Source organism: Haplochromis burtoni, unplaced genomic scaffold, assembly GCF_018398535.1.
Source record: "Haplochromis burtoni strain Fernald_Lab_line unplaced genomic scaffold, NCSU_Asbu1 Contig_279, whole genome shotgun sequence".
NCBI lineage: Eukaryota > Metazoa > Chordata > Actinopteri > Cichliformes > Cichlidae > Haplochromis > Haplochromis burtoni.
In genome coordinates this window covers 575,538-587,225 of record NW_024582640.1, presented here as the reverse complement: position 1 = coordinate 587,225, position 11,688 = coordinate 575,538, and the positions used below count along the sequence as shown (strand labels likewise).

Here is an 11,688-nt window from a genome sequence, read left to right as displayed (position 1 = left end):
ACGCATTGAGCCCTCGGAACTTTGGCACACCTCCACTGTATAATCTGAAGTTCAGCGCTGTCAACCGCACGGTGACGTCCGCAAGACGCTATGAGTCAAGACACAATACGAGGAAATCCCCAAGGCCGAGAAAACGCTGAGAGGCCCCTTTAAATCGACGCTTCCTCAACGCCGTGCCAACAGAGGGAGAGAGAGAAACAGCGCTGATAAACAACAACACGGTTCTCAGAAGCGGCTTTTACCGAATTCAGCTCTTTACTGCGGCCTCAAAGAAACGAAGGTGAGGCCGTATTTTTATATTTAGTCACATTTTAAGCGTATTGTAGAGAAACCGCTGAGTTACTGTTGTTTAGAGACGGGTGGAAAAGCTTTTCTTATTCTGACTATAGCGAGTAGAATGACCGAAGACACGCTTTGTGTCGCTGTGCTGTTGTAGTGGGCAGGAAGGGAGCTGCTACACCTGATAGTAGTAATACAACTGAAAACACGTACGAGTACACGGCTTATTGTAGTGTAAACAGCCGAGAAGTGTTGGGAGACAACTGGCAGAGCTTTTCGCTCTCTCACTCGCGTTTTTTGACAAACGTGTTCACTTTGGTTGACAGGTTTGGCGGACTTCCCTTCTGTAATTTCCAGTATTTAGTCGTCTGTTGCCCATACATTCATCGGTTAATACCATTGCGGAAGTGCGAAGCTTTCCATCACGACACAAAGCTTGGGCTGTGCGGACATCTAGCGGTCAGACACTAAAGGACGCCTCCCAGAGATGTACGGTGCTTCAGGTATCCCCGAGCTCATCCCGCCCAGCGGGCCGCCCAGGCAGCCCGGCCCGGCGGGGCAGTTCAACCCGGGACACCCCCAGATCAACGGTCACGGTGGCGGGCCCAACCCTCAGAGACTCGGACAGAGGGCACCCAAACTAGGCCAGATCGGTCGGTCCAAGAAAGGTGAGGCTCCATATAGAAGTATGAAGTGATGACCCCACCTACACAGTTTACAATTACACAATGACAGTATAGCAGGCAGCATATGCATTTGTTCGATGCACATATGTAATAAAACATAACAGTAGCAGTAGATATGTCAGAGCTCCTTATTGGCTGTTGAACTGTATTGGATTAGTCATAAATATTTATAAGGTGGATAAAATATTGCTATTATATGTGTATGTGTGTTTCAGTCAGCAGTGATGTATACAAATAAAGATGTCTCATAGATAATGCAGAACAAGTCAATGGGCAGACATAAGCAAGGTTACAATTAAAGAATTAAGTAAAAACAAATCAAACTCTACTGAAACAAAATCAAGCAACTATAGAAAAAAAAACCACAAGTAGGCGTGCAGCGATACACTGATTGTGCCTTTCACCGTGATATCTGTAAATGGAAAATTAGGTGTTACAGATAAGTAACTAGTTAGATAAAGAAAGTGACATCACTCTTACGTCTTTAATACAGCATGACTGTAGCTTAGCCTGGCTAAGATAAAAAGCAGAAAACGTAGCTTAGTGGAAATGGCTAGCATGTAACCCTGTGTCAAACAGCTTTTAGGAACATTTGTTTTTAGAGGCAAGCTAGCTGTTTACCCCAATTTCCAGTGGTAATGCTATGCTAAGCTAACTGGCTACCCACAGTGGCTTTATTTTTAACATATAGATACAAGGGTGGTCAATCTTTTTGTCAAATTATTAAAAAAAAAAAGCAATGTTTGATTTGAACTTACCCTTCTTGCCCCTTTAAATTTCATTTTGCCTAAGTAGCTAATCTCCTGTTTTGTTCTTCTCACCGCAACCGGTCACAGCAGATGGCCCCGCCCCTCTCTGAGCCTGCTTCTGCCGGAGGTTTCTTCCTGTTAAAAGGGAGTTTTTCCTTCCCACTCTCGCCAAAGTGCTTGTTCATAGGGGGTCATATTTTTGTTGTTTTTTCTCTGTATGTATTATTCTAGGATCTGCCTTACAATATAAAGCACCTTGAGGTGACTGTTGTTGTGAGTTGGCACTATTAAAAATAAAACTGAACTGAATTGTAGCTAATATGTGATTATTATAATAACTGCTTGTTTGCTTTTTCCTCCTCAGTGGACCTGGATGATGAAGACTTGGATGATATCATGAACAACAACGGGCAGTGCCCTGTATCCCTGTCACCCATCTCCTAAGCTTCACCAAGAAGTGCCAAAAAAGAAAACCCCTGGGTCGCCAAACCCACCCCCACACCCTCTGACAGCGATCTTGTCCTTGCTCCTGTCAAGTGTCCTACTGAAGCTTCTTCAAGGCTGAAAAGCGGCTCATTTATCGCCTGTTGAAGCCCTGACTGTGTATATAGCGCTTATTTAACTTAACTTTGGTCAGACTGTGAATGAATTCGTATTGCATCGCTCTCTACACTATACCTCGGTAGGTAGTGGACTATCAGGATTTAAGAAAGATTTGAAGGAAGTGTCTATATTTTTTCAGAGCTTCTTCTCAAGGGCTACATTTTTAAAGTTGCACTGAGCAAACGGTTAGATGACAAGCATCCTCTCGCCTGCCTGTTTACTGGTGAGGGTTACTGATTACCCGTGGGCTGCTTGTGTTGGAACACAAGCCTGTTAATGTGTATCGGACAGGTGAATTGTTAAGCTTTGGTTGTGCAATGACTATCATTCTCTACTCTCTCACTGATTCAAGTGGTGTACTATTATCCAGTGGATGAAAGCTCGCTAGTTGCTTTAAAAAAACAAAAGGAGAAAAACTAATGCTAATAATTTATTATTTAAAAAATGAGACACTTTGTTGTGATGTTACGGCATCTGTTTGGTTTTGTTTTTTTACTTGTTTCTGAGCAGGTAACGCTTCAGTCTGTGGGATTTTTATTATGTTTCCAAATGGTGCACTTTGTGGGAATGCCTGTTATGTGCAGTGACATGTTGCAGAATTCTATGCATGAAGCATCAAAACCTGTGACTGGCATCCTGTTATTTAAGGGCTACGTAGTAGACTTTGATAAACCAAACCACCGTTTTGCTCTTCAGATCTGGTAGAGTCAGCGTTTCCCTGAGCTCATTGGTGGTTTTGAGCTGCTGACTCGGCAGTAAACAACAACGGCTTCATAGAGCTTTGTGTGTGTTTCCTAATGCAGGCTTTCCCAGTTTGGCTACATGACTGTGAGGACAATAAAAACAAAATGTGTACAGTAAATGACTTTGATGAAATTGCCAAATGATTCCTGATGCTACATCAGATTGATGCTTAAAGAAATTGACTCTGATTGGCATGCCGACGTGTAAAGGTCAAACTTAATTGTATTTATGTTTATTTATAAAAAGCTCTAATCTGCTTTGTGAACTACACCCACGTGGTGTGGTAATGTCTTTCAGGTTTAGGTGAACTATTGTGTCAGACTTTATAATTACAGTGTGAGGTCACAGAAACGAGCACCCTCGCTGCAGAGACAATCTTTGGATTTTTTTTAAGCTGGCAGTGGCTCTCTCGGGTTCAGATGGTGTTGTCTATAAAAGGCGGCTCATGTTGATGTCATGTTCCTGTTTTTTGCTGGCTCGTTACTTAATTTGTTGGCGTCATGGGAGCACTGCACCTCACAGCTTGCTCTCTGACTCAAAGATAGTTGTTTTGATCTTTGCATGGAAATAACTTTTCATAAAGCATCCTGGGAAATAAAACATGAATCTTTGTGGAATCTCTGTGTTTCTGTGGTTCAGCTGACTCTGAACTCCTTTTATCACGCAGATAAACTTGCAGCCACTTTATTAGGTACACCTGCTCAACAGCATGTAGACGTGATCAAGATGACCTGCTGAAGTTCAAACCGAGCATCAAAACGGAGAAGAAAGGTGATTTAAGTGACTTTGAATGTGGGTTGGTTGTTGGTGCCAGACAGGCTGGTCTGAATATTTCAGAAACTGCTGATCTGCTGGCATTTTAACACAACCATCTCTATGGTTTACAGAGAATTGCCAAAGAAGAGTGAGCAACAGTTCTTTGGGTGACAATACCTTGTAGATGTCAGAGTTCATAGGAGAATAGCCAGACTACTTCAAGCTCAAAGGAAGCATACAGTAACTCGCATAACATCACTCTAAATGTTTTCATCAATTAGGTGTCTGTAGGGGTAAATTAAGACTCTAAACAACATACTTAAAGCATTAAGAACTCTGATAAAGTTACTAACATTTAGAATCGACTAGTTCATTACTAATAAACTGCTCCCTGAAGGTTATTTAAAGGTTCCACTTAAATGTGTTTTATAAAATGTTCCTTTAAGGTTCTTTAAAAGTTGAAAATGACCACATTCAGAGAAGCTTTGGAAAATGTCGCCTCAGGGTTCCCTAAAGGTTCTGAGAATCCTAGCAGATTTTTTTTAAAAGCTGCAAACACACTTCAAAGAACCATTATCCAGTCTTCCATGAAGGTTCTCTAAAGGTTTTACACAACATAAGCTTTGATGAATGTTATGAATGGCTTCAAAAACATTCATGAAATGTCCCCTAAAGGTTACTTTTACTAGTTCAAATGAAACAGAAAGTGCAAAATCTATGAAAAGACTGTCAGTAGAAATGTTACTGTGCTACTGCACTGGACAAAACAACCATATAACCAGTTTGATGGACCACGACACAGTTAACACTGTTGCAATATCTTTATTATTTAAGTACTGATGGACATGTTAAAAATATTCTTTCATATATTTTCCATGGTGCTGTTATCTGCTAAAAGTATATAAACCTATGGCATTTACAAACATAGAACCAACTGTTCAGAACATTTAAAAAACACTAAATTGTGAAAGCTACAAGAAGCTACAGTGAACTAACAATCGTGCAAATCTACACGAGTAAAGACCTACAGTTGACAAAATAAATAGTTGCAGTTTAACCTCAGTGGCTGATAGAAAGGCCAATAGAGCGATAATGGCGTGATGACTACAACATCAGATATTTTATATCTGAACAGGCTTTGTAACATGCTGGTATGAAAAGCTGTGGGGAGTCCTGTAGCAAATGGCCTGTGTCATCGCAGTGTGTGAAATCACACCCTGCTCATTGTGACATCTATTTTGGTACTAACAGTTGATATAAAATGCTGTATTGTCACCGTGTTCCTGTGTTGGACAGCGTGTTGACTTGCAGACTACTCACCAAACTGTAATTGATTACTTTCAATTACATGGCAAATGCTAATAAATGCTGGTTCTAACATGAGGGCGCAAGTATTGGCTATAACCCACCATTTAGGCTGCAATTCAAGAGCTAGCCCAAGAGGGTTTGTCTATTAAGTCAGGACATCCAATTATAATGTATTTGTGAAGACTACTTGTAAACAATGGAGGAATGTATGGATTGGGTGAGAGACATCCGTCATTAAACAATTGAGGGTGCTGCTTAATAATCAAAGGGTCATCAAAGGCCTGAACACAAAGTAAAGAAAGTCTTTTTTCAGTACTTCCTGCCTCCATGTGATTCACAATCATCCATACATCTTCGGTTTTGCGCCTCGCTGATGCTGAAGAGGATCATTCTCCTCAGCTTCTTTTAAAGTTCCTGGCTACATGGTTGGGGAATCTCAGACATATTCCTTAGTGCTGCTTGGAGGGCCTGAGCGGGTACTGCCGATGGCTGGGTACTTGGACACTTGCTTCTTCCTTGGACAAGAAGCAGCCAACATGGCCCCACCTAAGACATCTAGGAGAGAACCGCCCCACGCGATGAAGATGGCCGCACCAAACTCAAACCTGGAAAGACAAGGCAACCCCAATCCTCAGCTTCAATATTACGAACAAAGGCAAAACTGATGTGTTAATAAAGTAACCTGCACTGGTGTCATTTATGCAGTTGTTATGTTTCAAAAGCAAGTAGTGCATCAATGCAAAGAGAGTAAGAGAAAGAACATATAGTATGAAAATAGCATTAAATCACAAGATTGGCGTTTTTAAGGGTTTTTTTAAGGGATAATAGACATGGACTGTCCCCAGAGCTCTATAAGCCGGAGTGAGAGATAAAAAAAACAAACCTTTTCTACTATGAGCCTCATTCACCCAGTAGCATAAACACAGATTTAGTTTGAGCTGATCAGATGACATCCAGATTTTTATGTCACATAACTAGCTTATCACTGCTGTAAAAGAATAAAATGCACTGTTCTCTCACACCAGTTTTAGCTACAGTACTAAAGGAAAAACAATTTTTATGCATAATAATACATAAATAATACATAAATCATAATAACAGTAAAACAGAAAAAAAGAAGAAATGGGTGCTTTTAGATTGCTTACTTGGTGTTGACTGGAGTGTAGGGATTATAGAAAGCCCTGATGACATTGTGAGCAAACCAGGAGCACGCTACGATAGCACACAGCCCTGCAAGATCAAAAGTCGATCAACACATCGTCAAAGCCAGAGAAAGCCCAGCCAGGCTTTTATTCCCTTTATACAGTCACCAGGCGGCTAGCTATTGACTCCAGAACAATTAGCTTTTAGTGTTTCTGTTCTCTTCAGAGCCAGTTAGAGCTCTGATCTTAGATTCAGTGCCAGGATTCATTCATTCTAATGACCTCTGGAGGGCCAGAGAAGATCAGTGGGTAGAAAGCTTTTTGGAGTGGGGATCAAACCTCCTCCCACCTACTGTATGATGTGCAGGACAGCTAGGCAATTGTGCTTTGATGGAATTACATAAATGGATTCCATTATTTATTGGATCACAGGAAGCTATTACACTGAATGTGTATGTTTTATACAATATAGTGATGAAATACTTACAAACACAAATCAGTGACAATCATCCCTTTTAAATATATTTGGAAAGGAAGACAACAATATTAGCATGTTCTTCCAGCAAGCTCGTGTTGAGTGTTGCTTTGAGTTATTGTAACATATCTACTATTTGTAATGCTTCACGTCAACCAGGACATGGATGGAAAGGTAAATGTTAAAATATAGTTTTTCGCTGAACATTAACTATAATAGTGTCATTCATTTCTTGGTGCAAAAACAAACGTCTGGGTTTAAACGGGCTATTTTACAATTAGCCGTCTCATATGGTAGCTAGCAAAGCTGCAGTACGTTATCTGGAAAGCTAATTCAAAGCTAATTCACCACACATTCACCAAATATCCAACAACTGTCTTCACGAATATTAGCATGCTCTTCACAAATATTAGCATGCTAACTGGCTAAACCAAGATAGTTAATATGGTAAAGACTCTACGTTAAAAATATTTAAACGTTGTAAAAAGTACACTTTTTCCTGATCAGATGTGTTTCACAAGGTTCTGTAAATAGCTTTAATAACTGACACATGTGCTAAAGCTCAGAAAACACAACAGCAAGCTTTTAAGATAAAGATTTAAGGAATAAAATTAGCAAGTCGTCTGCATTATTGGTAATGCCAAAGTACTCTGAAGATTTATTTTTCTCATCAGGTAATGCTGTAGCATGACAGATTACTTTTTATTGGAGGTAATCTTATAATGTAACAAGATATTTTTCAAAGCTAAATTAGCCTGAACAACATCATTGTATTACCATACATGACCCTATGTGAAAACCTTTGGATGATATAACATTTTGACAGTTTAAATCTTACACCAATCAGTCATATATATCTATATACCTATATTATTATATTATTGCTAATATATATTTTGTAATATATCTATATCATGGCTAAAGCACTTCTGGATGGATGCAAACTGCATTTTGTTGCCTTGTACTTGTGACATGTGCAATGACAATAAAGTTGAATTCTATTCTGTTCTATTCTATTCACTGGTCTTTGCCAAATTAGGTTCTTTGGTAAGCTCCCTCACCTCCCACTAACAGGATGATGCCTCCTGTCATGGCAATGCGGGCCTTGCGTAGTCTGTCACTTCCTCCACAGGTGGTGCACTTCATTCCCATGCAGGCTACACCCAGACCTGCAATGGAAACAATGATGCCAACTATCATCAGGGCACGTGTGGCCTGGAGCGAACCTGGAGCAGAGGAAGAGAAAGAAAGGCAACAGAAAACGATGAAGCAGAGGAAATGTAACAGAACAGTGTGTTGTTGGGAGCCTGAGAATAAATGACCTTTTGTGTTGTGGAATGTGGGTGTGCATTTTAAGAAAATAATTTGTTTTGTTTCATACAGTAATGTCTAAAAAAGAAAAACTAAACTAAAATGAGACCATTTATAATAATCCTGTTATTAAAGTGCAAATGAGGAGTCACAAAACAGAACATAATAAAGACTAACAAACAGCCTCCAACATATCAAGGAGGCTTTATGTGGCTGTCCAGGTTGTGAATTACATTTGCATTAGCCTGTGAAGACATTTTAATGTGAGCTTTTCCTGGAAGGGAAACCATGGGATACACATGAGCACACATAAACAGTATGAAGGAACACATCTTACACCCTCGAATGTCTTCCCTTTGAGGAGGCCTGTGGAAACATTGCTGTCATGATTCTCATCTGTCAGTGCCCCCCCCCCCACACACACACACACACTATAAACCTATCACAGGGTGAGACCCCTTTTGCCTCTCCCCCCTGTCCACCTACGGTAGAACCAGTCTGTGCCAGTCTAGGCCATCCCTGCTCTGCCCAAACAAACAAAACCTTTTGCAGTGAGGGAGTGATGGGTGGAGAGAGGCAGGGGAGAGGAGGATGCAGAAACAGAATATAAATCAGTGGGAAATGCCAAGCAACAGGGTCATTATACAGTAAAATGAGAGCAGAGAAGGATACACTGTATCCTGGCTTGGAGTGTCTGCTGTTTCACATATGCTAATAATGTTTGGCCGTGTGATTACACTCTACAATGGGACGCTTGTAGGACACTGTAGCTTTTCTTGTTCTCAAAAAAAATAACAGCTAAATTATCTCATAATAAATAAAGTTGTATACCTTTTATACACCATGTACAATGATAGATTTTGTATAAGGCCATTATGCATTTGGTTAGCTCTGTTTTTATCTTATAGGTTGCGGTGGGTGGCTGTAGCTCAGGAGGGAGGTAGAGCAGGTGCTCTGCTGATTGGAAGGTTCATGGTTTGATCCCTGACTCTCCAAGCCTGCATGCCAGTGAAGGCCGCTAACCCCAAGTTGTTCTCTGTCACAGTGTTCACATAAGATGCACATGTGTTTTCTATGCACATAAGAGCACAGAAAACAGTGAATGAGTGAACACTGAGTGCTCCAGGAGAGTAGAAAAGTGCTATATAAGAATCAGAGAATTTATCCTCTGGTATTTTATTGTGTAGGGTGTTTATCCTGAAAGGTGTCTTAGAGATAACATTTTAATAACATAGTAAATGGTAAAAATGGTAAATGGCCTGTATTTGTATAGCGCTTTACGCTTTAGTAAACCAATTCAGGCCACTTTTCTCAGTGTTGGTATAATTAGACAAACCATTTTTCTTTCTCTTTCTTTCTTTTTTGTTGTTGTTGTTTTGTTGTTGTTTTGTTTTTGTTTTGTTTTTGTTTTGTTTTTGTTTTGTTTTTTTGTTTTTTGTTTTTTTTTGGGGGGGGGGGGGCGACCTCAAAAACCGATTCAGAGACAGATACAGAGAACAGCCTGAGGCCATCATCATTTCAGCTAATACAGCATGACAACATTACAACAAACCACTGAAGTGGGCCAACACACACCCATCACGCACAGCTTTAGTATCCACAGTGCGTTATCCTTCATTTAAGAATGTGTCCTGTACTAACTATAACAGCAGATGTGAAAAAGTTTAAATTTTTCATCATCATCAGTAAAGAAGCAGCACTGTCTGTCAGTTTTTTGCTTGTTTTTTCTTTTTGTAGCCAGCTTACAAACAGAGGTCACGGCTCTTCCTGTGAGTTTGAAGATATCGAGTATTTAAATCATTTTTTTCTGTACTTGTTCTTGTGAAGCTACAGTTGAGGTATGAAAGAGATTATTTTGGCAGCAGCCACTCCTGCACTGTTTGCACCATACGTGATATTCTACAGCTGGGGTGTCGGACTCAGTTTCACAAAGAGACACACTGGGAATTAAAAATGTAATTCATAACTGTAATAAATAAATAAAAAAAAAAAAAAATCCCCTCATTATATCAGTAATTAACATTCTTCTTATATACAATTGGAGTCACATCCATTTATTCGACATTAAAGTCAACATGTGAATACAAAAACTTGATATGACAACTATATTCAAAAATAAAATAGAAATTGGATCATGTATTTTACGTGTATCATAGCGCATGCCTTTCAGTGTGAAAAACCTTTAAATTTATTGTTTTGTGACCTAAACCACCTGGAAGATTTGCTTAAAATTAGCAGCTGGCTGGATTTGGCCCTCCAGCCATGAGTTTGACCACATGTGTTCTAACAAGGTGACGCAGGGCTCAGGTTCATTCCTGGAGCAAATGGCATGTGGTTAAAAAAGGTTTTCCTAGAATGTGCCAGTGTGTTGTTTCCTTTTAAAAGTTAAAGTCATTTTCCTCTTTTTTAAACTTTCCATATAAAATGGTGACTAGACAAGACAATAAACAAGGACTACTTAATAATGATTTGTGATGAGCAGGTTGCACCTGCAGGAACTAAACCTGTTCAGTGGTTTTTTAAACCAAGGGGGTAAAAATGCGCCACTTACTGTCGAGCTGAAGGATGGAGTCGTAGATTTTACACTGGAGCTGCCCGGTACTTTGGAAAGCGCAGGACATCCAGAGTCCCTGGTACATGGCTACAGCTGTGATGATGTTGTCTCCGATGTACGCGGACATCTTCCACTGCGGCAGGATAGTCCCGATGATCAGACCGACAATACCTATTAATGATAGGAAAAATCCCAGCAGCTGGATCCCGGAGTTGGCCATGCTCTTAATGAACCTCTAACAGGATCCGGAGTTCGTTTCACTTTGCTCGAGTTACAGAACTTCTAAAGTGTCTGTTCTTATTAGTCAGGAAATGATGCAAAAGTCGCAGGTAGTGTCCGTGTCCGTGCAGAAGTGTGTGGCGGGGGTCTTTAGTTGGGGATGGGCATCTAAGTTGCTGGTGATGATTGAAGTGGGTGTGTAATTATCATGCCCGCTGATGCATGGAGTCGCAGTTTTCTGTGGTCTGCTGGGAAATGCCCCCACCGCTTCCAGCAAAGCCACAGGTCGTCTTTCCCCCCGACAATTCGTCTCTGTGAATTCCTGCGCTGTTCAGCTGCCATCACTCAGGATGAGTAGTCTGAAGTCAACGTTAGTTTTGTTTTGTTTTTTTGTTTTTTTAAACCTAACTTCTCAAAAGTTTTTCTGTGGTAACGTATGAGACTGAAAGGGCATATTGAAGCGTCAAATAACATAAAAAACACTGTTGAACATTTTCTAAGAAAGTTATTAAAGATCAAAACAGGAATAAATATGTGACAGGCTGCTGAATGTGCTCTTTCTGCTTATGTATATCAGTGTGTGCAGGTGTATGTTGGAGACACAATTTGATGATATGACTCAAACCTATAGTAAGTTTAACTGTAAGAGTTAAATGTACCTTTGTAAATGGCCTGTATTTATATAGCGCTTTTACTAGTCCCTAAGGACCCCAAAGCGCTTTACACATCCAGTCATCCACCCATTCACACACTGGTGATGGCAAGCTCCATTGTAGCCACAGCCACCCTGGGGCGCACTGACAGAGGCGAGGCTGCCGGACACTGGCGCCACCGGGCCCTCTGACCACCAGTAGGCAAAGAG

General features: G+C 40.5%; 2 protein-coding genes across 2 annotated transcripts; one reads left to right on the top strand and one right to left on the bottom strand.

The window, feature by feature from the left end:
• Window positions 1-3,678, top strand: si:dkey-112a7.4. The gene is made up of 3 exons (XM_042227761.1): window positions 1-280; window positions 606-947; window positions 2,079-3,678. Exons 2-3 carry the CDS (start codon window positions 767-769, stop codon window positions 2,156-2,158), a joined length of 261 nt encoding a protein of 86 aa, XP_042083695.1. The 5' UTR covers window positions 1-280; window positions 606-766; the 3' UTR covers window positions 2,159-3,678.
• Window positions 3,679-4,492: 814 nt separating this feature from the next.
• On the bottom strand, window positions 4,493-11,132 carry cldn7a (claudin 7a). Its single transcript, XM_005940216.3, has 4 exons — window positions 10,605-11,132; window positions 7,804-7,968; window positions 6,271-6,355; window positions 4,493-5,730 (listed from the first exon to the last, which is right to left on the bottom strand). The coding sequence occupies exons 1-4, from the start codon at window positions 10,825-10,827 to the stop codon at window positions 5,562-5,564; spliced, it is 642 nt and encodes a 213-aa protein (XP_005940278.1). The 5' UTR covers window positions 10,828-11,132; the 3' UTR covers window positions 4,493-5,561.
• Window positions 11,133-11,688: the final 556 nt, after the last annotated feature.

Coding starts and splice junctions, on each gene's coding strand:
- si:dkey-112a7.4 (XM_042227761.1), top strand. CDS start 767: ATGTACGGTGCTTCAGGTATCCCCGAGCTCATCCCGCCCAGCGGGCCG. Junction 948..2,078: donor GATCGGTCGGTCCAAGAAAG/GTGAGGCTCCAT, acceptor TTTCCTCCTCAG/TGGACCTGGATGATGAAGAC.
- cldn7a (XM_005940216.3), bottom strand. CDS start 10,827: ATGGCCAACTCCGGGATCCAGCTGCTGGGATTTTTCCTATCATTAATA. Junction 7,969..10,604: donor CTCCATCCTTCAGCTCGACA/GTAAGTGGCGCA, acceptor CCTCTGCTCCAG/GTTCGCTCCAGGCCACACGT. Junction 5,731..6,270: donor TACACTCCAGTCAACACCAA/GTAAGCAATCTA, acceptor TTGTCTTTCCAG/GTTTGAGTTTGGTGCGGCCA.